This window comes from Cyprinodon variegatus, unplaced genomic scaffold (genome assembly GCF_000732505.1).
Source record: "Cyprinodon variegatus isolate N-32 unplaced genomic scaffold, C_variegatus-1.0 Scaffold48, whole genome shotgun sequence".
Lineage (NCBI taxonomy): Eukaryota > Metazoa > Chordata > Actinopteri > Cyprinodontiformes > Cyprinodontidae > Cyprinodon > Cyprinodon variegatus.
Genome location: NW_015150501.1, coordinates 269448 through 296571, shown reverse-complemented (window position 1 = coordinate 296571; position 27124 = coordinate 269448). Strand labels below are relative to the sequence as shown.

The window sequence follows — 27124 nt, the reverse complement described above, 5'->3', positions numbered from 1 at the left end:
TTTTTTTTTTTTTTGTCGTAGTTTACAATGAGACCTTTTTAAACATGTTTTAAAAAATTATATTGTCAGTAGTTGTAAAAAAAGTTTTTCAGTTTGCAAACACTTTGATACAGAACGTTTATCTTTTTAATAGATTAGGTTACAAAGCATTAACACTGAGCCGGACTTCTATCAGTGCTACTTTTAGTAAAGTATATCAACAATGGATAGTAAGCACGGGAGTTCCTGTTTTCAACAAAATTATTAAATTGTTAAACATTCTTATATTTGACTATAAATTAGTGAACAGGCATCTTCTCCTTATATGCTATCAATTTTTCCTCTCCTATGCTTTTATGATAATTGAATTTTATATTCAATCATATTTCTTTAATCAATGTGAAATTTATTTTACTGCTGCCAAATTAACTTTAATTTAAATCCAACTCTATTGTGCTTTGCTGCAAAGAACAGTTGCAGAATTGATCGTGAGCAGTGGCCCTGTATGCTGTTTGACGATCAATTAACCATTTCTGCTTACTCTCACATTAGGATCACCATCGGTCCTAACATGGAGGAACCAGAGAAAACAAACACCAGCAATGGGAAACATGCAGACTTTAAGGAAGATCCTCTTTTCTTTCAGTAAGCAGCTTTTATCTGAATTCTCACATTAGGCGCTTTTACTTTTGCTTTTTGGTATTGACAATCCTGAATATATTGGCATAATTTACTACATTCAAATGTAAAGCAATGTTTTGTTGGTTTTCTTGTGACAGACTAAAACGTAATAGCTCATATAAAAGGGTAAATAAAAATTTTAAAAGTGTGTTTAAGACAATACTGAGGCAATACTTAGTGGAATTTTAGCCCCAATGGATAAGACATGTAGTTTTTTTTTTTACAGGTACAGGTCTATTGTGGTATAATGCTTCAAGCTTTGGATTTTTAAGTTCTGCAACAGATTCTCACTTGGATTTAGCCTAGATTGTGATGCACAGACGTGCTAAGCATAGTTTTATAGCTCTTGCATGTTTGTTGTATGTTTAGGAATATCTTCCTGATGGACTTGAGTGTCAAATTTTTTTCTGCCTCTATAACATATTTTCTTCCAGTAATTGCCAAGTATTTAGCTCTACTCTTCTTCTCATTAACTCTAGCTATCTTTTCTCTCCCAGCTAAAGGGAATCATTCCCATACGATGATGTTGCAAACACCATATCGCACTATGGGGATGGCTTTTTCAGGGGGGATATTGCATTTTTCTTTCCACTCTTCCATATAGGCTAGATTTGTGGCATTTATGTCCAGTATTTTTCCTAAGCACAGCTGGCTCCACCTGAGCTGTTGATCTCTACATGCCCTCCAATGCTACCACAGGTTCTCTAAACATCTTCTTATCGTTCTCTCTAACAGGTATGCTTTGTTCCTTAGTCTTCGTGATCCTTATTTTTCACTGGTGTTCTCTAACAATCTCTTACTTTACACTTTATTAAGTGAAGCCTTTACCTTTGATCACATCTTATTTTATTTAGGGGCATCAGAGGCTAGATACGAAAGCATGCCACATATTTAAAAAATGTTTTCTTTTTTACTAAGAATATAACGTATTACTTTCCTTCCACTTCACAGGTGTGGTGCAGCTCTAAATTTAAAATCTCTGTAAAATACACTGACAGTTGCGATTGTGATGTGAAAAAAAATCGAAAGCTTACAGGGTGTGAACACTTATCCAAGGCACTTTAAATGAGACATTCCTCATGTATGTGTTTTACCAAATATGGTTTTGCAATGTGAACTTGAAAGCCTAAGAGTTGAAACGCAAGGACAGTTCCCTTTCCCTTTCCATCAGCATCTTCCTGTCAAAGACTAGGCCAAAGATCACAGGTGTCTACATCACACTTCCTGTCACTGCATGTTTCCTTCATCCTCTTTCCAGCAAAACGTCACACAAGCTTCATTTCTGTGTGGTTTGTGGTGGAATTTCATTGTTTTCCTCATTATAATTCACATCAACCTGCTGGATCAGACATCTATCTAGAATCAATTTAAACTCTTAGTTTATGAATTCAAGAAAAAGTAGTTGCTACTATAACAAACTCACCTATTTTGTTTTTCCTATTTAAAAACTTTTAAACCCTGATATGCATTGAAAAAAGCCGTCCTTCCCTCTCTTTCTACCAATCTGTCCCTTTCTTTCTCTCTTAGCCAGGATATAGGTGTTGTCCAAAGCAAAGGAAGGAAATTCTGTCACTTGGAACAATAGGCCGGTTACTCTATCTATAGACCCAGAGCAGCTGAGAACCACAGAGCGGGACAGTAGATCTTTTTCACTTAGAAAGAAATACTTGCTGAAAATATTTTTTGGATTATTTAAAATAGAAAAAAGACAAACATTTGTACTGTAGTAACCGTGACGACGGACCAAGGCCTTTTAAAAATGGATTTTCGTGGCGAGGAGAAGGAAATGCGCACAGTTATTGGACTTCTTTGAGCCCTTCATTAATTTTTGGGTGGCTACGGATTATCTTATCGCACTTTACCAAAGTAAAAGTGGGTAAGTTTATTCGACCCTAAACAAGTTATTACCATCACTTCCATGAAGACTTAAAAGAACATATTTGAGGTGTGGATCCTTGTGTCAGGATGTGAGGAGTCAGAGACGGACATGGTTTTTCAACAAAGGACTAATGATTATCTTTAACCCCAAATTTTGATTGTAGGCAAAAAGAAAGCAGTTTTTTTTCTATATATTATTATTATTGTTTGTTTTGTTTTTTACCTAGAAAAAGGATTTAATTACTGAGGTTTCTCAAGAACCAGAGGGGCAGTGACCTTTGGAGTGGGATTTTCCCGGTCTCTGCGACAGCTGGACCTGAGTCCTACAAAATATGCTTCCTGTTTGAGAATGGGAAACACACACACTATGATTTTCAGGGGCTTTTTTGGTGGGGTGGACAGGAGACGGGAGGATTTCTTCTAGTTTGTTTACACCATATTCATAACCTGCTGTAGGTATCCTGTTTGTATTGTCTTGATCATGACATCATCCCATTGTTATATTGTTTTCTGCCCTGGCATCAATCACACACGTTCATCCGAGATGGATTAGAGAGAGAAAATGGAATAATAGAAATGTTTATCTCTCTGAATAACATGTGCATCCTTTTTGTTTTGGGTCAGATGGAGGGGTCTGGCAGTCCTCGCTTCAGAAAGCTTCATTTCCCAGTTGGATTGTGGATCAACTCTCCCAGGAAACATTTCGCCAAACTCGGGCGTCGTTGGCCCAGCGCCATCTCAGTCAAGTCAGTGTAAACTTTTTTTATTTTGTTATCTTCAGCTTCCTCATCGTGTGCATTTTACAGGACATCAATGCCAGTTATCATCAGGGTAGGATCCAGTGCCTGATAAGGGGTTGTTGAAAGGCCCAGTCTGTGTGTTGATGCCATCTTATCTCACTTCCACTGTCATTATATCCTGTCAGCCCTGTTTGCTTCCCCTGTTTTATTTTAGTCCTGGCTGTTTTTCAGTTATAATTCACAGCTGACTCGTCTCTCCCTTCCCTCTTGTCTCTAGGTCGACTACCAGTTCTGACGCTGCCTCCCTCCACGAGGCCCCTTCTGCTCCGTCCTCTTCCCTTTCCAACTCCACCCCCTCGCTGGCTTCCCCTTCTCCATCCCCATCTCCTTCCCCGGCCTTCCTCAGGCCTCGACCGGCTGGCCCCCAGTCTCGGACCAAGCGTATTTCTCAGCTCTTCCTGCGGGGGCGCTCCAACAGTGACCGGGACCGGGCCATAGGGGAGAGGGAAAGAGAGGTTTGGGCTCTCTCTGCTGCTCCATCATCCCACCACTGCTTGCCTGTCGCCTCCTCCTCGGCCCCGGGCCTAATCAAGATCTATGGGGATGCTTTCGCCAGTGGAGCCAACTATCGCTCCCTGCTGGCCAATATTAACTCCACATCCAGGCAGCTCATCGCTCAGGTGATCACTAGATACACTGAAAGAGAAAGGGAGGAGACTGAAGATGCAGGTATGATATCTTTCATTTGGACCCCTGATGAAATCCCTCATTTTCTTATATCTGGAACCAACCTCCACTTTGCTTTTATACAACATGACTTGTAAAAGTAACCAAACCTTTTCAACTTTTCTTGGTTTTCCTCTTTATAGGCTTCAGTAAATTTTACAAAACGTTTAAACTGAAAAATGCGATGTAGCCACTGTTTTCACTCCTCTTTATTCTGATATCCCCCTCCAAAAATTCAGTGTAACAGGTTTTCTTTAGAGGTTCCATTATTGCTTTGCAAGCACCTTCATATGTTTTAGGTTTTATAATGGAGAGCTTCAAATTAGTTTTTGTAGTTCTTACTTGGAAGGCTACTGTCCCAGTTTAACAAGCATCACCCATGCATGTTTCCATCATATAAAGATGTCTGAAAGACTAAAGGTTCTTACCTTCCATGTAGTCTGAGGTTCTTACTGTTGATCACATTAAAGAAGAAGGCAACAGGAAATAAGAGCTACAATTAGATGCATTCAGATAGTGTCCTGTACATATTGAGGCGGTAACTCACTCATTTGATTCAGGTGTATTGGACCAGGGTTGCATATAAAAGTTCCAGGACACCAGACCCTGAGGATTGGAGTTAAATACTGCTGTCCTAATCTTTATGTAGTTCTTTTTTTGGCTGCCAGAAATAGACTACAAAATGTGCCAATTAAAAATAAAACAAATCTGATGTAATAAGCAGAAAGACAGACACAGGAAGAGTGAAGATGGTACATTTCAATATAAGAGGCGATACATGGACGAGTTCTTAACGCATCCGGTTTGAAATGCTATTCTGCACATTTTGTGAGGGAAAACGGAGCGAACAAGGCACGTAGTGAGTATGAAGTCAAGGTAACAGTTCAAGTGTTCAATCATTGCACTCTTTCTTGACTTAGCAGAGATCTTAGTGATGTTAGTAGCTTAAGATATCATTCTATAACCAACCCTGATTAAAACTTCTCCACAACTTTATTCCTGACCTGTCTACTGTGTTCTTTGATTTTTATGATGCCGTTTGTTCGCTAATGTTATCCCTAAAATCCATGAAGCCTCCATAGAACAGCTGGATTTATACTGATATTAAACTAAACACCACTAGACTTAGTATATGAGGTGAGATGACCTCTGAAGTTGCTGGATTTTAATTAGGGGTGTCAGATTAAAGGGAAGAAGCCACTTACTGTGGAATTTTATAAGCAAATATGATGAAATGCACCAGTTTCCTTCCTCTTTGTTTTTGTCTATCACATAAATCCCCATTGTTTTTTTTGTTTTGTTTTTTTGTGACAAGATATAAAAAAGGTTTCCTAATAAAAACAACATCCCTAGATATTTTATAGAAAAATGATTACTGTTCATACTTTTGCCCTCTGTTCATCTTTTGTGACCTTCTAGTTATCCAGAAGCACAGCCCTGAAGACTTCCTGTTGTGTGATGTCATTGGGAAGCAAGTCCAACAGCCAGATGGTGCTATCAAATGGGAGACAGAATGCCGGAGAGGTGTTGCGCCATGGGAATGTCCCTTGATGTTGGTGGACATGTGGCGGCCTAAGGACGGATTCGAGCGACGCTTTGAAATTTATAGAAAGGAAGACTATGAAAGAGAGGAATTAGAAAGGGAGAAGGACAGAGAGAGGGAGGGGGAGAGCCACCAAGGTTTGTATTTGTTTGCAAAGTAAGCTCTGCCTCCTAATGCACTGAGGTGAAACTGCTAAATTATGTGATTCTCTGGGATAAAAGGTGTGCGCTGGCGGCGGAGCAGGATGTCATCTGGTGGTGGGGTGGAAGAGGCCGAGCGGGGTCACCGTGGAAGAAACACCGAGCTCCGCAGGAGTATCAGCGACATGAACCTGAGTCTGCGCCGACGACAGGGCAACCATGTCCGCAATGAGACCCGCGGTACAGGAAACCGGCCCAGCAACGGCGGAGGTGCGCCGGACAGGAAGAACATCGTCAGCATGATCAACCCACAGCCTGCAGAGGTAATGAAGACAATACATCCCAGACTGAGTGAGCTCATTTGGTGCTCTAAGTGAGATTTACCAAAACATAACATCAACCAAAACAAAGATAGAGTGAGGAAAAAAACAGGATGAGATTCTGGATAACAAAACAACACAGGATATAGCAAAAACAACAAAGCAAATTATTTTAAGAAGCCTACAGAAAATGTTTAATTCAGCATTTATTATATATTGCAATATTTTTATATTTCCAATGGCTTCTCTTGTTATGATGTGTGTGTGTTTTTTTATATTAAACTTTATTTTAATGTTTTTTTTTCTTTCCTATCCTGTTTTGATTTCCAATTGATGCCCAATTTATCTAATTATTATGTCTTCAACTGTTACCTCAGGTTAGAGCATCAAAAGCTGAAGGAAAGGTGGGGTGGACAAATCTCCCTGCTGATGATGAGAAGGATTACTCCAACTGTGACCTGGAAGTGATGTCACAAAGTCTAATCCTTCCTCCCACGGACCGGCCCTATTTCCTTTTGCTGCAGGGTTATGATCAGAGCAAGGCAAGACATGCTGACAGATGATATCAGACACTGAAACATGCAGAAAGAATGCACACTTGCACATATACACCTAGAGTGCCTTACAAAAGCTTTCATACCCACTGAACTTTTTAGCATGTTGGTCACATTATTTAAATCATAGACCAAAACGAAAACGTGTATAATTGTGAAGAGGGAGGAAAGGTGTACGTGACTTTAAAATGTTGAAAAAAAAGAAAAAAGGTAAGTGTGGAGCACACCTTTCATCTCTACCCAACAAGATACATTTTTGCTCTGTTTCATTTGTTAAGTTGCACTTGTCTTTTTGGACAGAGAGCATCAATTTTCGGTCACTTTACATTCTGGTTTAAAGTTGAGTCTTAGTTTTATGCTGTATTTACAATCACATTCTGATAAGCTTTGTGTTGATGCTGTAAAAAATGAACCCACATAGCATAATGCTGCCTCCCCCATGCTTCACAATGACAGTGTGCTGAGGATAATTTGTAGGTTAGTTTTCTCTTCTACCCATAATTGTCTTTTATCAAAAAGTTAATTTATTCTTTGGGTAAACTAGTCGAATGTTCACTAATTAGGTTGAAGGCAGAAGATTTTATTTGGGGGTATCAGATAAAAGACTTTTGTATGTTAAAATATTTAAAAGCCTTCTTGGCATAAAATCCTGATAAAGTGCGCAGATGGTTATAATATGACTAAATGTAAAAAAAAAAAAAAAAAAAGGAGTGAATATTTTTGTAATGTGCTGTAAAGCAAGGTGGTCTGATGTGCTAATATGTAAATGAAGTGTAGCGGAGTGGTGCAGAAGAACACGCGTACACACTCCCAGTACGTGACATCATACCTGCATGTCTGTAATCGCCACATACCATCAGGGTTTCCATCCATTTCCAGTGATCTCCTGTTTAGAATCCAGCCGAAAACAGCATAAAGCCCGTACAATACACCCACCCTTTACACAAAAGCCCCCTCTGTGCACTCCGCCTCACACAATGATCTCATACAGGTGTCTATTGTAACAACCTGTGACACACTTCACTCTTTATCAACTGCCTTCTCAGTTACTCAGCATCTGATGTAAACTATTGCACTAAGAAGATAACAGACCTCCCTGATTCCTCCTCTGTGTGTTTTGTGTTTTGTAGGATTTTGTTTTGTACATCATGGCAGGACATACGCATGTGTTTGGAAGAAAACCTACAGTAAAAGAGAGAGAGAAGGACAAAGAGAGAGAGAGGAAAGGGAAGAGACCACTAAAGGTCGACACGTTCCTTTCGTCTCCGGACATTTTGGCCAGACACCTTCTGGTCAGGAGGGATGGGGCTGTTCCAGAGACGCCCAAAGGACAGGGTAGCTAAAACGTTCAAACAAAACAGTTTTAAAACCATAAAATACCTCAAGTTCAATTAAATCAAATCATATTATTTATTTCTCTTCCAACCCAGCTCTAATGCGACCCTTCAGAGGTGGTGCTGTCACTCAAAATGGAGTGACTGTGTACAGGGAGACGGTCCTAAAGCCTGGGGATGTGATTGGTCTGGGGGAGCATTTCATTTTTCTCTACAGAGACCCTCGGGTGAATCCTGCACCACCCCTCGCATTGACCCTGCCCTGGCAGGCTGACACCTCCACCCCATGCTGTCCTTCAGGGCTGGTGGACAGACAGGAGGCACTGAGACAGTACTTGGGGTCCAACGAGGCAGTTCTGAAATTTCACTCCCGTCACGCAGATGCTTTGTTACAGGTGGGATGTGCAGACAACAGCCTCTACTCTCATTGGAACCTCTGGTATAGATATGCAAAAAAAAAAAAAACTTAGAATAGGAATATGGTTCATCGGAGAGGATTATCTGATATTGGATTTTTTTGGAAAAAACATTTCATTTGAGTTGATTTGTTTAATTGAGGTTTCAGATTTGAGTTTTTTTGTTTTCTTTTTAATTGATCACGTGCACAACGCCAGAGGAAAAAAATGTTTCAGGTCCTGTCGACGTGATCCTAGAGCAAAATTATATTTTCCTTTCTGTCTGTCACTTCTGTCCACATTCAAACTGGTGTTTTGGTGAGAAAAATGTATTTTATTTTTTAACTTTTCATGTAGTGAAACTTCGAAAATGTGCTAAACACCAAAGCAACAGTGGAGCCATTTTGCATGCTTATTTTTAACAGCTCTCACTTTATCCTCGCTCTGTACCCCAGTTGTAATCTCAAGACATAACGGAATAATAGAAGATGTGGAAAATTCTTGAATTGTTCTAGAAAAAATCTTAAATCCTTCAGGTGCATTAGTGCAACCTTCTGGCAGGGAGTGAAACAGCTTAGTTGATTACTTTACATTTTTAGATTAGATCAGTCGTCATGCATTTGTGAATAGAACAGGTAAATTTATGACTCATAGTAATAAATCTGTGAATTTTGCTTGTAGCTTTGCAAAGTTGTAAGTTCAATTATTAACATTTAAAGTTGCATTCCCATAGCTGGAACATCTAATGTCACATGCATGTCTAAGTCAACACGAAACAAAAACTCATTTTAAATGCATTCAGGTTTATTGGTTTACATTTAAAAACCCAGATACTATATGTTCTTATTGACAGGTATGTTACTACATAAGGGTGCCTGGCCAGTCTCCAATAAGCAAGGAGTGAAAAATATTAGTAAAAATACTTAAATAAATCAGCAAAACCTTTCCACAGGCTTTAAGCAAGGGAGAGGCTGGAAAATGGGTAATTTAATTGCTGCTCATTTTAACAATCAGAGCAAAATCTTAAATATTTTAAACCAATCTGTATAAAACAATGAAGTTTATCTTGCTACGGCATACAATAAGCAACATGCTAAAAAAAAAAAAAAGCTTAAAAAAATGTTATAAGGTTAATTGGGCTTGTTTGAATCTCCAAGCCTCTGTTTATTTTTAGCTGTTGTCCATATCCTTCCAGATAATGCTAATAATTGTGTAGGAAGCTGTAAACTCTGGATGAAAAATTGACATTCTCCTTTCTTATTTTCCTTTTAGGAGATAATTTCCAAAAACTCCTCTCCAGACTCTGGTGGTGGGCCTTTAGCCCCTGCGTATCTGCTGTCCATCATGATAGATCACGCCTCCAAACACCTGGATCCTGCTCTGATGCCACAGATTCTACTCAAATCGGCCAACCTGATTAAAGAAATTGTCTGGGTAAGCTAAAAGAAATAAAATAAAAGCAAGCATTTGCTCTTTCAAGTACTGGAAATTAAACTAAAAAGGAATCCTGCTGTGTAATTTCTTCAAACTGCCATTTCGCTAATAACAAAAATCCATTGCAAAATTGTTAGTACCATTTTATTGTTACACTGTTTGCTAAATTCAAATTTAAGCATGTTCTATCTGTACTTTAAGTGGTATGCCAACACAAAATAGAGAAAAAAATATACTAGTTATTCAGATTTTTTTCACCATACATAAAACATAATTCTGTTTTGATTTATCCTTTAACCTGATGCTGCTTTAACAAAATCTAGGACAGCTGCTCTCTAAAGTCAACTAATATGTAAACAAAGTCCTGTTGCAACTAATTTACTCTCAGCTGTTCTTTTGGGAAAAAAAATGGTTTGAAATTGATTTAGACAATGAAATATCCCAAGGTTTGGAAAACTTTCAGAAAATGTAGCATATGGTATAATTGCAAGATCTACAACTAATGTATAGTAGGAGACTCTGTAGACAGGACAGCTATTAGTGGCTTACTTCAACAATCTGGGGTCTCATTTCTAAAGCTTTCCGACACACAAAATGTTCCTGAACAGAGGTGTCAAAATTATTAATATTTTTTTCTTAAGTCGAAGTATAAATTCTACTGTTTAAAAACACTTTTGTGAAAGTTAAAGTCTCAACTTCAGCTTTTTACTCAAGTAAAAGTATAATTTTTAAAACTACTTAAAGTATAAAAGTAAAAGTAATGCAAAAAAAGATGTTAAGGACAGACGCTTTTAATCATGTACTAGTTTAATTAAAGTAACATTTCTCTACAATTCTGGGTGATAACTTCCCGATAAATTTTTTAGTTTTCTAACTAATGGTAACATTGTCAAATGTAACTTTGCATCATCTTGAAACTATTTATTTTGGTATGTGGTGAACAACAAGTTCCAGACAAAGAAATAAACAAATTATTTTGATGGTTTTTATCTTTTTTTAAATATCAACAGGCCATAATGAAAATGAGCTTAAATTAAACAAAACTAACGATTCTATTTTTAAAATGTAACGAGTAGAAAGTAGAGATAATTGCAGAAAATATAAGGAGTAGAAGTAAAAAGTTGTCTAAAAAATAGTTACTCTAGTAAAGTATAATAGCCAAATTTTCTACTTAAGTAAGGTAACAAAATATTTTCACTTTATTACTTGGCACCTGAAACATGCATACGTTGACTTCTATGCAAAGGTGAGATTTATAAAAACAATCTGAAATTGTGTGGTCCCTCCCCCACACCACCTCTGACCCATCCAAGAGGAAATTGGCAGCATAGATGGCGACTGATGTGGGGAACTGAAGCTTGATTGCATCATAATTTCTCTCAGACATTTAATTCTACTTAATATGAAGATGAAATTGTAAATCAAATTTTTCATATCTAGAACCGTGGTGCTGGTGCTGCTGGTACTGCTGAGCCGATCTGTCACAAAAATAAAAAAAGGGTTCTTAAATCAGCTCAAATTTAAAATGAAAGTTTGCGTCATTTCAAAGTTTCCGCACCATCGCATTTGTCTCCCCATAAGTAAATATGAATATAAAATCCATGGCACATGCAGAATTAAAACATTTTCAGAAATTATATGTATAAATAACTGAAGTTTATTATGGCTGAAAAAAGGAGGAGGCCTCACTCCACCGTAGGTTTATTAAAGATCCAAAATAATCCATGGTAGATTAAGAAACATCTAAATATAATTAAAAAATGTAGTTCAAAAGCAAATATAAAACATTTTAGCTCCGATTAAATATTTTAGATAGGTGAGCTACTTTCTGTGATTTCAGGTCTTTTTTGTTTATATAATTACAGTCTTTAATCACTCTGTGGTTTATCTTGGCTCTTACAGGTGCCAATTCCCCCACAGGTGCTAGACATAATCAACTTAGTATTTAACAGATATAACAGATATCACAGTCAGCAATAAGCGAAATGCCACCTCGATGTATGTCCTTGCTAATCTATAATAGATAATATATCCCTTTATATATGGTGGCTACCAAACATACATATTTACCCGACTTTCCACCTCCCTCATCAACACCTTTGTAAAACTGTGCTTTTTTCCCCCTTGGCTGTGGTTTCCACTTGTAACCATTAAAAAACTTTGATCAGCCATTTAAGCATACAATGACATTCATTGGGGGGCCTTGCACAAACCATTTATGGAGGATTGTGGGTTTACAGAAGGCCAAACATAGGATGGAGTCTAGGATGCAAACTTTAATCATTTGATTTAAAAAGGAAAATAATGTGGATTGTCGGTGCATAAGATTTTTTAGATCAGGATTTTCCCTTTGGTGTATTCCATTCTCAGGTGTTTAGTGTACATACACTTTTAGAATGGACCCTACACAATGTTGTATAAATAGTACTGCCAGTATTTATGGAAAAGTGGTAAGAAGAAAGACACTGAAAGAATGAAGATGATGCTCTGGAGAGACTAAATTGAATGCAAAAAGGGATTTGATCCACTAAAAGTTTACAGATATAAAAATGTGTGGACATTATTGCACAAAGCTGATCTACTGCACAGTCGCGAGGATCATTGTGTCTGTTAAATAATCGACCGGCTGTAAAATTATTGACTGCATCGGATAAGGCAAGCCCTTTATCTTGCTTGCTTTTGTAAATATGCACAATTTATTCTAATCATCAGAATATGCAAAATAGCTGGAAGAGGATATGCAAAAGTATTTTTTTTCAACCCACAATTTTAACTTAATTGACAAAATTGATTTTACTTTTTTGTGTCTGCATCATTTTTTAAGGAGCAATGCTTAACAAGAATATAAAATAAAAATAAAAAGTACAGTGCAGTGAAATAACTCATTAAAAGATTTTTTTCTTTTCAAAAAGTCACTCAAGTGAATTTAAGCAATCATAGCTAGTTGCTTTCCACCTCTAATTGCTACTTTGAAGAATAAATGGTTGGCTTCAAGCATTGGTCTCAGCAGGTACAAAAAAATAAACATGGTGAAAATCAGTCCTTTACAGTTTCACTCTCAGTTTCTGCATGTGCCTGGTTTGATAAACACCAAGCTCCATTTTGCAATCTATTCACCCAGATTATTCAGTTATATCTGACACATTTTATCTCAGTGTGACATAAATAAAGTCATATTACAAGCTATGAGATATGCTTAATAGAACATGAGTGCTCTAAGTTTATACATGACAACAGAGATAATGAACCATGTGTCTGCATGGACTGCAAAAATGGAATGCACAGTTTATTAAACTGTGCACATAGATTACAGAAACTGAGATTACAGTTAAGTAATCTGTGCGCACAGTTTGCAAAACTGAGAGCATAGCTAATTAAAGTGAGAGCATGGATTTTTAATCACTTTGGGGGTTTTTTTCACGTGCCAACACTTGCCAGGCCCCTTAGAGAACTGATCGGTTTGCTTCAGCCCTTGCTATATTGTTTACTATGTTTGTAACCTGGTCAAATGTAAATAAGTTCTATGGATGTAAATATTTGCTTTAGAAACTATCTATATGTGATCCTTTCTGAGTTCAATTTCATCAATATATTGGGGTTTCTTAAAATGAGACACAAAGTTTCAGATAACTTAACCTTCTTATCTTCTGAGATGTTTGCACAAAGCTTCCTTTAACTTCTAACACTTGCCTAGTATCATCTTTAATTTAAAAAAGGATAACGTATTTTTATTATACTTCCCGGATGTTTAGAAATGTCTTTGTTTGGAACCAATTAACTTTTTAAGGATAGTATTTTATGACACCATGACCCAGACAAAGCTCAAACAAAGCTGGCAGGAAAAACATCGGGGAAAGAGAACGAGATGACCACATACAGTCAGACAGAGAAACCAGCAGACAGACAAATGCCCTCCGTTGTGGCCTGCTGGGTCGCGAGTAGGAGCGAGGATGAGCTGATGTCACTTCCCCTGCTGCTGGAAAATGTGCTGTAATTGTTCTGGCTGCAGGGCTAGACAGTGCAACCCTGCCATCCCCCCACCACACACTAAGAAGTCTCTCCAACTCTCTTTGCAGGATAACATTAAGGAATTCGGGGATAAGCATCCCACGCAGAAGTAAGAACATTTTTGTTCTACGTAATGTTTTTTTTTTCTGTTTAGAGATCTCTTGCTGTGTGATTCATAATAGATGATTGTGCTGGTGCTGTTATGTCTTTGGGAAATTTTTATGTTATGATGAAAGTATTTTAAAAACACTTTAGTTGAACAGCATTTCAAATATAGCTGGGGAAAAATAACTCAGTCTATTTTAATCACCTCAGAGAATGCACACAATAACATAACTTTGGAGTAACCTAAATGTTTTGTGCAGTTCACCTGACCAAGAAGCGGAGATAAACACTCCAAACGTCCAGCAGCTGTCATCTGATTTGCGACCCCTCATGTTCTGGATGTCAAATGCCACAGAGCTCCTTAACTTCTTTCAGGTTAAAGTCGAAACAATGGAGAAAGAGTGGGAATTTGAAGGTAACTGCTTTGAAACATGGACATTTCTAAGAGATTGGGGGGTTTGTCAGTTTGAAATTAGCACAGGGCCTTAGCAGCACGAAAATGAAAGCTTCAGCTGAGTCTCTAATTGTTCGTGCTGATTGTTTCTTGGAAAGCCCCCGGGGATCCGGTTTTGACAGCCGACATGGACACCTGTTCAGAGGCTCTGGCACAGCTGGATGATGTCATTATGCACACCTTCCAGCAGTGTGTGTACCATCTCACCAAGGTAAATCAGAAAACAACAGGAAGGGTTACATAATCCTCAGTGATTTTTGAGGAAAAATCCTCCTACCTCATTGTTTTATAAATAAAACCTAAAAGGGAACAGCTTAGTCTCTGAGTAAGGACATGATGGACATTATTTTTATGGCGACTTCCTGTGAGACAGTCTTCATCATCCTTATTTAGCACAGAAAGTGGTGAAAATTTTGCTTTTGTTGTTTATATGTTCTCCTTACATTTGGCAAATATGTAGAAGGCTATGGTTGCTTTACTTATTTAATCAAACCAAAGAACTCCTTTTACCTACAATTAGAAAACAAGTGACTTTTCCATTGGTTAAACTTTTCACAGGGCTTATTTAATGCAAGACTGCATTGCAATTTTGCTATTTTTTTTTAACAATTTAGTCTGAAGAAATAGTGGGTTGTGTAACAGCCCTGAATTGTTTAACAATAACCTGTCAGGTTTTTCCTCCCCTCAGCGCAGTTTCTATCGTTTAGGTACAGCAATTGTTTACAAATGATAAAAATGTATGAGAAGTAGATAAACTAATCCTTAATACGATATACTATCACAGAGAGTTACTAATGACCAAAGTGAAGATGGTAAAAGACCTGTACTTATATAGCACTTTTTCAAGCCGAGGACTTGACCAAAGTGATTTGCACTACATTCAGTCATTCACACACACTCACACACTGATGGTGGCAAAGTACATTGTAGCCAAAGCTCCCCTGCGGCTCACTGACAGAAACAAGGCTGCCGTACACTGGTGCCACTGGTCCCTCTGACCACCATCAGTAGGCAATGATAGTGAAGTGTCTTGCCCAAGGACACAAAGACACTGAAAGCCGGAGCTTGAACTAACGACCCTCCAGTTGCAGGGAAAACTTTCATCCGACGCCACTGTCACCACTGAGAGAACAGGGACATTTCTCCAAATTGCTTGAGGTTAAAATCCCATTTTACTAAACCAAAGAAAAGGTCAATTCATTAGCAATTTATGTCCATGTTTGGATGCAATTTTGTCCCTTAATTGTTAGACTGTATTAAGCATGTATTTAACCATTGCAAATATATTTAATTCGTCTGGAAATATTGCATTGAATTTTGATGTTAGAAAAATAACCAAACATCATTTATAATGAAATTCTAAAGGATTTTTTTAATTACATTTTTAACTGTATTTTCTGAAGGTAGATTCCAGTGCCTTTGATGGTGGTTTGGATGGCTGGTCTCTGCTTACTTAGTGGAATTTTCACACGCAATTATAATAGACAGAAAAGGTCTGTAAAGAGAAAATATCAATGAGCGGAAGCTGTGTGGATGAAAATGGCATTTTGATGCCAGAGAATTAGCAGACTAGTTCCATATGATGTAAAGGCAGCTGTAGCTTAAATAACACTTGTTAAAACACTTGTTAAAAAGTTACAACAGTAGAGGACCACCTCGTGTGCCTCTCCTTTTAGTAAAGAGGAGGAAACTGAGGCCAGGATCTGAACAAGTTTAGCAAAGTTGCTGATTTGGAAAATGTTGCCTGGGTTGACAAAACTCAATTCTACCTTCAGCGTTCAATTGTTAGAATCGGAATTATGGAAAACACAGGAAAGCATATATCCAATTTTTGCCTTGTAGTGGTGGTGTAATGGTACTGGGGATGTTTTCTCGACATACTGTGGGCCCCTTAGTTCATGTCAAAGATGAGCAAAGAAGTGTCACTGACCTTTTCCACCACTATAAAAACAAAGTGCCGGAACGCAGCAGATAGATGCAGTTAAAAAGATTTTTGTCACTGAGAAATCTGAAGCAACTGTAGCGTCCAAGTGAATCAAAATCCCAAATGGAATACTTCAGCCAGTTTGCTGGCAGTGGCGCCTCAAGGGGATGGCCAGGGGTGGCCATGGCCACCCTGTGCAATGTCCTGGCCCCACAGAACACCCCACTCACCAGTGTAAATTGTATTAGCATAAGTGTAGCATTTCATCCCATTATTCACAGCCAGCGACGTAACATTAAAAATCACACAATAAACCAAGATATGAATAGGTGTTTACTTAAGTCTTTATGATTTCTACAGGAAGGTTTACCAAAATAGTAGATCCAAACCCTGAAATTATGGCTTTTAGTTTCAGTGTGCCACCCCAACATTTTTAGTGCCCCCATCTGGCCACCCCTATGAAACATTTGTGTAGGCGCCACTGCTTGCTGGATCCCTGCCTCAAAGAATTAGGGCAGTTGAAAAGGCAAAGGATGGTCTGGCCTGGTGGCATAAAGGTAAACCTAATAAAGTGGCCACAGTTGGAAAGCTGAGTCTGCCAGTAGCTGTATTATTTCTATGAACAAGATTTTTTCCTCTCCGTTAATATTTCAGAAAAAAAAAAATATATATATATATATTTTTTTTTTTATTGGAAACTCAATGTGTTGGTGGTTCAGCAAGTCCTAACACACTGGCTGCTAATAACTGCTTGACAGGGCTCTATTGATAAAAATCTAACCAAGATACAGTTGGCCACACCTGCTGTCTCTCAAAATTTATGAATAAGCATTTTAGTATTTAACTGCTTCAATTTTTGCTGGCATTCTTTTGGAAAGTAGTTGTAAAAGCTTCCAATAATTGTGAAGCAAAATTCCAAAATGAGATGACCTGATGTTGTAGTACATTGATTTAAAACATATTTTTGAATACATACAAGAAAAATAACTAATGTTTCTGTCCTGTCTGTCCACAAAGACCCTGTACTCCCTGCTTCCAGCCCTTCTGGACAGCAACCCGTTTTCCACCGATGAGAAGGAGAAGGAAAAAGATGGAGCCCGGGGAGCAGAGGGAGATGAGAATAAGAAGGAAGATGGAGCTGTGGATGATGTGTCCATCCTGCCTCCCAAGGTTGCTGGACTGGTTGAAGTATACCGCTGCTCTTTGATGCTGTCTCGAGAAGCATGCCTGTCTCCGCCGCTCACCTCCCAAACCTTTGGTTACCTCTTCTTCTTCACCAACACATCCTTGTTGAATACTTTACTAGAAAGAGGTGAGAAAGCCCTGGATGAACTATTTGTGAGGTTTACTGCTACAGATAACATTTCCATAATGCTTTGTGGGTTTTTTTTCTCTCTTTGGCATGGTCCTTCTCTGTTTTCCAGATGGTTTGTTTTCATGGTCCAGAGCCGTCCAGATCCGGACAAACCTGGACTTGGTTCTGGATTGGCTCCAGGGGGCTGGGTTAGGAGACATTGCCTCGGAGTTTATGAAGAAACTCTCCATTACAGTCAACTTTCTGTGTATTCCCAAGACACGACTCATTCAGGTACAGCCGTCTTCTTGTCTGTATGTAAGCTGAAGTTCCTACTATCAGTTCATACATCTTCATCAGTTCTTGTTTATAGTGGGCCCAGTTTTGAATGATGAAACAAGTTCATCTAAATACCAAACAGAACACTAAGTACCAAACAATCAGCCCACTGACTTCATAGTCTTACAGCATTCACAAAAGATGTTGCCAAAAAGTGTCTGAAACAGTTGTTCTGGTAAATTACAGTAAGCAAGAAAGCTTTTGTAACAGCCAAGCGTAAGTCATTCACTCATTACCTCACTCATTACTTTCCCTACCTGTGCTGTAAATGTGAAGGGAGCCAGCTAATCATATTCAGCCTTATAAAATGAAGGAAATCGGATTTGTTTCTGTTCAAAATTTATATATTTTAGCTCTTTTCTTACCTAAGTAACCATTTCCAAAAGCCTTTAGTAATTGTGAAATGAAAAGCCCACACCACAGATGCATATTTACTCCCGCTAAGTTCACAGCCCAAACTCCCTGTTTGTAGTCTAGGTGGTTCCCCCTTTAACTCACAATGAGGCATGTTTGTATAGGTCCCAGCAAGTGTCTGACTTGGCAAAAGTACTGCACCACGTTTAGCACTAAAGCATGTATGTGTCTTCTGATAGACCTCAAAATAAACGTATTGCCCTTTCATTAAAAACAACACTGCTTCTTTAACGTCTCATCTTCCAGTCCTCTTGGAACAGTCTGAAAGAAGAGCATGAACTGTTAAGTCATGCCCAGCTGCACCACCTGCTCACCCATTACAAGCTGGGACCGACCAGAGCTCCACCATCATCTTGGGCTCCTCCACCTGGAACAGATCTTAATGGAGGTAATGATAAATGAAAGCAGCCAGTCAGAGTTTATGCTGCCACTGCCTTACAAAAGTATTCACATCCTTGATGCATTTTGTCACATTGAAACCACATTAACTAAAACTCTCTGTGCCTTAAACAATGTTAGACCAACATGTTTTCTGTCTTCTGAGCTAGTTTCACATTGAAGAGCATAGAAATGACAGAAAGCGACCCTGAAAAATGTGACTTTATACCCTCAGGCGGCAGAATTTTGATGATCTCATCATTTGACCTGCCGGTATCGTCAGTCACCCAGAGGGGCTCATTACTACCATACTTGGTTACATATTTTTTGTAAAAGTTATTGCGTTTCAAATTTCTTAAAAAGTTACCTAAGTCCAAGGCCCCCGCGAAACCCCTTTTAGCAAGCCCAAAAACTAAAAACTTTTCATTTGATCACTTTTGCATTGTTGATTTAACACAAAGCAAGAGTATGCTCTCATCTAAATCCTTCCACCTTAGCGCCATCTCTATGTTCCAGGGTTGCCATTAGGCTAGACTAAAAACTTTTGCTCCTGTCTCAATTTTTTTTAGCCTCTGTGGGGATTGTCCTCTGTTTAACTCTATCTGTTCTTACGGGACCTTTGAACAGCTTGCGAAATGTAATTTGCAGAGCATGATGCTGCCAACATTGTGTTTCAACATGGGGAAGGAGTGTATAGAGTAACGTACATTGTTAGATTTACATTTTAGATGGTGCTTTAAAGGAGACCCAAAAGTTGCCTACTTCTTGTCTAATTTGAAAACCTTCCTCCACAAGTTACTGTATGCTGGAAGTTAAAAAACAATCCACTTGACTTTTGTTTCCAAGTTTGAAGAGGTTTTACTTCCGATCCAGTACACTTTTTCAATTTAAAATGTCAAATTTAGCGTTGAGTTCGAAGCTTTATACAGCCGGCCAAAAAACTTGTTTTGACTTAGAAAACATACAATTTGAACCAGAAGAAAGGGTCCGCCCCTTAGGAATGGGGAGCCATTTGGGCTCTTTGAAGCCTGCAATAACCAATAATGGTCTATGCCTCTGAAAAGGGGTCTTGTCAGGGGCAATTGTTGGGAAGTGAAACGTCTTCAAACTCGGAAACCAAGTCCAGTGGATTGTTGTTTTTTTTACTTTTTTGGAAAGACTAGGTTACTGTACTTTAGCTTTTGACAAACTGCAAAAATATATATATATATATATATATATATATATATATATATATATATATATATATAAATATATATAAAAAAAATTATAAATGAGAAATACTGGATGCATGATTAATAGCTATTATGTCAACTGATTCTTTCATTTTTTGCTGGGTTTGCAGTTGTTCTCTAACCTTCAAGTTCAAGTTATTTCTGAAGAGTGTTGGTTGCCCTGGATTGTATTTAGGTACATCAGAGTTTACACACATCATACTTTTCAGGATTTTATGGGATATTTGTTAAGAAAAGCACGTGTCCTACTCCTTTTGCGTCACAAGTATATGGTTCTTTAACTAAAAACAAGAAAATGCTTTATAACCACTAAGCTTTGTGGTGTTTATGTGACAAAATGTGGAAAAATAAAACCAAAAGGTTGGTGAAAACTTTTTCAGGGTAGCTCTAAACACACATCGGTTGTTTCTTATGGTTTTTTTTTTTATCATATTTTAGATATCTTTGAGAGCTTTCTGGACCATCCTCCTCTCATCCTGCCGAACGAGACCCCACGCCTGGACCTCTCCCAGCCAATCCCAAGCCCAGAGCTCCAAAAGGAAGTCACGCGTCTCCGCACCTTCCTGTGGGGACTCGATCAGGACGAGCTTCCCGCAAATCAGAGGACACGGCTTTGAATTGGCACGTTAGCAGAATAGAATAAACCAGAAAAGTTTTCTACTTTTAATTCTCCAGCAGTTGTTTTTTTTTTTTTTTTGTGCGATCTTGATATTATTTCATTTACTCCTTTCAAAAATATTTTCTAAGAACTCAGTTATCCTGTCTTTGTTATGGCCTACTGTGATTTGTTTTAAAACAGGAAGAGAACATCCAAAAATTGTTGGGCTTTACTTCACTCTTTTCCTTGGCTTTCCTATGTATTTTCAAATGACTTGTTTTTAATAAAATGCTGTATTCTGGTCTAAAAGACTTACAGTTTCCGTTTGGTCTTTGTTTCCCACAGCAGGGCCCCTGGGGCTTGGCACGCTCCTCCGCTCCCACACCAGAAAAAATGCACACATTCCACAAGGTGGCGATGCAGGACTCACTCCCCTTTGACGTACAATAATGAGTCTATGGAACTGCCTGACTAAAGAGCTGACACAAAAACATCATCATACGCTCACAGTTACTGTCTCATTTTCTGTAATAAAGGTAGCAATTTAAGCTGGGCCGTGACTCAGGCAAGTAAATGAGACTAAGATGACCACACACTAAAGTTACCTTAACTAAGGTTAGTTGCTGTAAAGGTCAGATCCTTAAAAGCCGGTAAGGATTAAATTTCCCATCCAGTTAATGAGACACGCTGATAAGGGTTTCCCGTTTTATTAATCTGTAACTGTTCAGAAAAACTCCACAAAAAGTCCATCTTATTCATCATAAGAAGCAGCCAGCTGTATGACCAGCAGTCAGGTGTACTCAACATTCAGAGTGAGTAAGTTAAGCTTGTTCGTCACAGTTCTGCAATACCCAGTCAGATTAACAATCCAGTCAGCCAGATGTCCAACAAAAACAATTCCTCACTTTTTTTCTCTCGAGACAGAAGCTCTATGACGTCTCAGAAAACTCCAGTTGTCGTGCAGCCCTGTTGGTGTGCAGCCAGGCTGCTTCCTTTCTTCCGGTCAGCTTCTAAGAATTCCCTTACGGTAAAAAAGCTTGAAAAACAAAAGACAAATCTCGTGAGAGAGAAACCCCAGCTTACATCATCCCCTCTCCGGAGCTGACATGAGAAACGTGAAAGTGCTTACAGATCATGAATCATGTAAGGATCCATCTCTGCGGTTAACATTTATCAATTAGGTGATTGTAATAACTCTCATTTGAGATTCAGTGTGGTGTATGAGCGAGAGTGTGTTTTTGCGCTAAATTCAGCTTTCCAGTAATGCTGTTTCTATAATTAAACACAAATGGGCTTCAGACTGGTATAGATCTATGCCATGATTATGTGACATCACAGTGTAATGTAATGACCTTGTAAGTTTCTCTATTGTGATACAGTGAAGTCGCTGAGTGTGTGACCAGGATGGGTCAGTAAGTAAATGACACACACTCTGTGGCCTATGTTCTACTGACAATCAAATTTGCTACTTATAAAAAATGGTCAAAACACTTAAAATGTGACCTTAAGGTATAATTGCTCTGGATAAGATTAATGTTGCCTCCTTTTATTTAAATGTTGCATTTTGATCAAAACATCTACTGTAGGAACTTTTACTACATGACACACTACTCCCACTTTACCTGGTTCATAATTGGGGTGTGAAACAGCTGCTTATTTCTATTAGCCAGTTCAAAAGGTATAAAAATTGTTGAGGATGTCTTTCCAGTGAGTAAACATTTTAATGTATGACATAACACACAAGGCAAATACTTTTAGGGACTGACCACAAGACTGGAGAGCCACACAGGCTTAACTTGCCACACAACTCTTTCAGGAGAAGGGTATGGGAGCTAGATAAAATAAAAAACATTCACTGCTGGAAAATTGCAATAAGGAATAGACTTTTAGGTTCACCCAGTCTCTATACTACCTAGAAGACTCTTCTTTCATAGTGATATGGAGGAGGCATTCCAGTAAAAGGCATTATCTGTCCTACCATCACCGACATGTTACATTTCATCAACTTCACTGGGACTTTAACTGACAGTCTTACCTCTAATGAAATTAGACTAAGATCAAGCTTTTAGCAGTCGACACTCCTCACATGTGATGCTATGGGCTGATTCTTCTACAAAATGTATGTTACCCTTAAATCCTTGAAATATTCCTCCAAGGTCCAGAGACTCCCTCTTCTGATTAACTAGTTGTCTCAGATTAAGCAGTGGTTAAATGACAACTATCTCACTCTGAATGCTAAAAACATGGAGGTGCTCATTATTGCCCCTGATAGTCAGATTCCCAACATCCTCTTGGCCAAATCAAGTCTGTCTAACCTTAGAGTGATTTTGGTGACAGCATGTCCCCAAAGCAACGTTGTAAAAAAAACACAACAACCAGGAACTGCTATTTTCGCCAAGGTGAGGCACATCGTTTCACAGGGTGATATGGAAAAAAATACCCATGGTTTTATTTCCTAAGACTAGACTATGGTACAAGTCTTAAATGTATTATGGAGGATTTTGGCAATTTTTTGAAAAGCCCTCTCCACTTTAAAAACCTTAAACTTTTTGCACAGGTTTTCCAAGCAAGTAATCTTATTCATTTATACTTGTATTTGATCAAGTATTCTTTGGATGATCTAGAGAGATTGTGCAAAGAGGAATGGTTTGAGATCCTCCTTTCTGTTGACCTGGTTGAATATTACAGAGGAGTAAAATTATATTTTTTAAACCATAATAATTTCTTAAAGGGGAATCTTTTTCTACCTCTTTCATAGAAAATAGTTGAATTAGAAGTTGGATTTTTCTGAATGTTGTCAGCATGAGGATTTGCTCATGCCTTAAAACCAGATTTTTTTTTGAGACTCCATCAGTAAATATCTGACAAAGCCAAAAAGTCATATACACTTTCACCATCGTCTGCAGAGTCACACACAAACTTTTTTTTTAACCCAGGTGCAGAGTCCCACACCTGTTGCAGCAGTTCTCTGTAATTAGCCCAGCACAATTACCTGTGGTCCATAAAGGAAAGGTCTGAAGACAATAGCCCACTTATTCAGCCCCCTATCATCTCCTCTCTCTCTCTCCTTGCTGTGGGGTAATGAAAGATTCTGCCCCTTCTTCAAAGAAGTGGAGTTTCCTTCAAAAACAGCTGAGTCAGAGGAGAAACCAGTGAAGGATGAAAAGAAGAGGAGAACAGTAGGGAAGCGAGTGTGGTAATGCAACGCTGCTGGTGTGAGGCCCGGTGGACCACAGTGATTGTGTTCATTCTCGTGCACACGGGAATCATTTTCAGGATCCAGAAATAGGGTCTTGGCTCTAACACACAAATAGCTACAACCTGGTAGGGTTTTAGGTTTCTGATCTGGCAGCATTTTACCTGAGCCTGAAGGGTTATTTTCAAATCACACGTCATACAAAAAAGGTCAGAATGGGATTTAGAGAAGAATTGTTGTTCTCATAGTTTTAATTCCCCCTCACTAAGAAAAAAAAAAAACACGACACTGACTGAAATTTCAAGACAGTTGGCTATTGTAACTGCTATTGTGGGTTCTAGCTGTATTTAGGAGTTGAAATTTGCAGCAGGAAAAATCAGCAAAAAAGTTACTACAAGAAAGAACCTTGAGAGAGAAGATTTTCTAACAGACAGTGTGACGTCACGCAAATTTACGGAAGCAGATAAACTTCAAGCCAATTCAAAATAGTGTTATTAAAATCAAACAAAAATTGTTATAATTAATTCAGAAATAACCATTCTGACTGTTTGTTCCTCAATAAACCAATGACGCACATGACACTATTCCTCCATTATCAGTAAATATTTTCCCTACTTCCCTACTTAAATGAAAATAAATAGATATCTAATGACAACAGTTTGTGAATTATTGGTTTTCACACTTGCAACCACAATATGCTCAGCTTAGGTGTGAGATAAGTTCTTGCTCTAAGTTGTAGAGCAACTAACCTAGCTCTAAGGGGGGAGGGCCTAGCGATTAGGGCATAGAGCTTGAAATTCTGAGGTCGTGAGTTCAAAACCCACTCCCAAAGACTGCAACCCTGGCTCTCTGAGGAAGACCCTTAACCCCTGAGCGCCCGACGATGGCAATCCACTGCTCCACAATGGGATTGGTTAAATGCAGAGATACATTTCTCCAATGTGAGATCAATAAAGTTCAATTATTATTAAGTTTCAGCTTTCAAGAGAAACTACAATGCAGTAAGTCCTTGACTTAAAATCCAATATGGCTGCCGTAAATGTAAAACATTATGATGACCACATTGAGAATATAGATTGATGCTCTTCTGCCCTCATGAACTCATTTTGACTAAATAATTTCACTAAATGAATGTGTGAATGGATTTTTTTTTCTTGTAAACTTCATTGTGCTTGAAAAGCTTTTGACCATTAATGGCTAATAATTCAGTCAATTAATGCAATCAACATTTTAGGGCAATAGTTCATCTGATGAGCCACAGAACCAAAGAGCCACTTGCAGATCTTCAGATGTAGCAGTTGAAAAACAATAATCCTATCTTAATATGAATAAAGCTAAAAGTGCGGCACTTTTTAAATTATTCTTAAAATTTTATTGTAAAGGTAGCATGTACCATAAACCATTTCTGTGCAAATACCAGTGGTGGAAAGTAACTAAGTACATTTACTTGATTGCTGTACTTAAGTTGCTTTTTTTTGAGTATCTTTACTTTACTTGAGGGATTTTTTGGGGGAAGTATTCATAACTTTCACTCAACTACATTTCAAAGTCAAATATTGTTCTTTCTACTCCACTAAATTTCGAGGAAGCTGCTAGTTACTTGTTCCTTTTGGCTCAGCTTAGCTTTGTAATCCGCTGCTGTTGTTTGTTTTTTTCTTGAAATTAAGTTCCAACATGGCAGATAGCAGTCCTTAGGACTCATTTTGGACACCATTGTTTTAGAGATTTGCATCACATTCCACAAATGTGAGAAACTCAGGGGAGATATTATTTGTAGTTTATAAATTTTATCAAGGTGTTAGTTGTTGCCATGTTGCCGAATTGTTGAGAAGAATGATTCCTTAAAGCAGAATTTCAGTTTCTAATAGATTCAAACTTAAACCTTTATTCCATAGTGAAAGTGTGAGAAGTATTGTTTTTGGTTTGTTTTTAAATAAGAAATACTGTAATCACCAGAATAGCTATCCTTCCTTTTTGGGGCATTTGTATGCAGAAGTTCTTTACAGGTGGAGGAGAATTTGTAGCAGAACCGTTCTACGCATCAATACATCAGGTGTTAACTAGGCTCTTTAAAATGACTCTGGCAATTACGCAGAAATGTACTGATATCAGAAATTTTTACTTTTATTTCTGAATACTTAATTACTTTTAAATGCATATACCTATGAATATTTAAGTATTTTCAATAGGAAGTACTTTAACACTTGAGTAGATGTTTGACTGAGTAACATTTACTTGTAGTTGAGGAAGATTTGACTATGAGTACAATACCGTACCCTTTACTACCATATAGTGCGTCGTCCACCACTGGTAAATACTTATCATCATAAGAAATTTATTTAGTATTATATCTTCAGTAAAAAGGGGTCTATCTAGAACCACCCATGAATGAACCTAACAACTATTTTGCAAATAATCATCAAATGCATATCTAAAAAACATTTCTACCACAACAGCTAAAGGTTGTTTTAAAGTACCAATAGTGACAGAGGAAGTTTCAAATCCATGGTGTTAGAAGAAGCGATCCATTTCTGCTTTTTCTAACAAAACATTTCTGCTGCTTTCCGCAGGTCAGGTGCAACAGCCAATTCTTGACTGGTACAATAAATGAAGTTTGCTTTTCAACTACCCTTAGCCAATTCAGAACAGCACAATTTTTGTTCAGTAACTGATCTCTGATATCTCTCCATTCCTGCCATTAGATCTCCTAATTAAGGATTCTCTGACTCCAGTCCTCTGATTCCCTCACTTCAGCATACCTAAGAGTTGAATGGATTATGTCCTCATGACGTCATTAAGTCACGCAGATGCCTGGTAATGAGCCATTCATTTGACTCAGTTATGTTGGAAAAGGGTTCCAGACCATAGCTCTAAAAGAATGGACTCCCTGGGAGAGTGTTGGCCTAGTGGTTAGAGAAGTGCACTTGTGCTCTCAGAAGGTTGCAAATACCCAGTTTGATTTCCACAGTCTACACTCTGGGTCCCTGAGCAAGACTCTGAGCAAGACTCCTGATTGCTCCCCAGGTGCCGCACAATGGCAGCCCACTGCTCCCCAAGGGGATGGGTTAATATGCAGAAGTTAATCACTCCACTGTGAGATCAATAAAGTTCAATAATTTATTATTATTTATCATTCGACTTTACAGGTATTTGATCTTATTTGCATCAGCAAGGTAAACATTTACCTCCAACTTACCCTTGGACTTTGACCTCACATTTCCATAGACTTGCTGCTCATGTCAGTGATGCTCTCTGACATCAGAAAGACGGACTCTTGCTAACTGGCTTATCTTACATTTTCTTCCTTTTTCTTCTATTGCCTGAATATATACTACTGATTGGCTGGTGCCCACGTGTGCATCAGTTTCACTAAAGAGTTCTTATTTTGATTTCTATAAATAAAGTACGGACCCAAGACCAACTAGTTCTCCAGGACCAGGGTAGTCATTGGAGCT

General features: G+C 38.3%; 1 protein-coding gene across 2 annotated transcripts; it reads left to right on the top strand.

Annotated features, from left to right (window-relative positions):
• The first annotated feature begins 2274 nt into the window (after positions 1–2274).
• LOC107082156 (ras-interacting protein 1-like) lies at positions 2275–20771 on the top strand. 2 transcript variants are annotated; one of them, XM_015370685.1, is made up of 16 exons: positions 2275–2536; positions 3163–3284; positions 3556–4007; positions 5424–5684; positions 5769–6010; positions 6385–6549; positions 7692–7896; positions 7992–8290; positions 9563–9724; positions 13801–13841; positions 14098–14252; positions 14390–14502; positions 17233–17527; positions 17640–17803; positions 18509–18650; positions 20314–20771. In XM_015370685.1, the coding sequence occupies exons 2-16, from the start codon at positions 3163–3165 to the stop codon at positions 20490–20492; spliced, it is 2997 nt and encodes a 998-aa protein (XP_015226171.1). In that variant the 5' UTR covers positions 2275–2536; the 3' UTR covers positions 20493–20771. The 2 variants fall into 2 exon arrangements, with proteins under 2 accessions (XP_015226171.1, XP_015226172.1); XM_015370686.1 differs by lacking the exon at positions 2275–2536 and adding an exon at positions 2971–2990 and having other exon boundaries at positions 20314–20492.
• The last annotated feature ends 6353 nt before the right edge of the window (positions 20772–27124 follow it).

What these genes read in the sequence shown, in the direction of transcription:
- LOC107082156 (XM_015370685.1), top strand. Translation starts at nt 3,163, where the DNA reads ATGGAGGGGTCTGGCAGTCCTCGCTTCAGAAAGCTTCATTTCCCAGTT. An exon ending in GATAAGCATCCCACGCAGAA is followed by an intron (nt 13,842 to 14,097) that starts GTAAGAACATTT and finishes TGTTTTGTGCAG; the next exon opens with TTCACCTGACCAAGAAGCGG. An exon ending in CCAAGACACGACTCATTCAG is followed by an intron (nt 17,804 to 18,508) that starts GTACAGCCGTCT and finishes CTCATCTTCCAG; the next exon opens with TCCTCTTGGAACAGTCTGAA.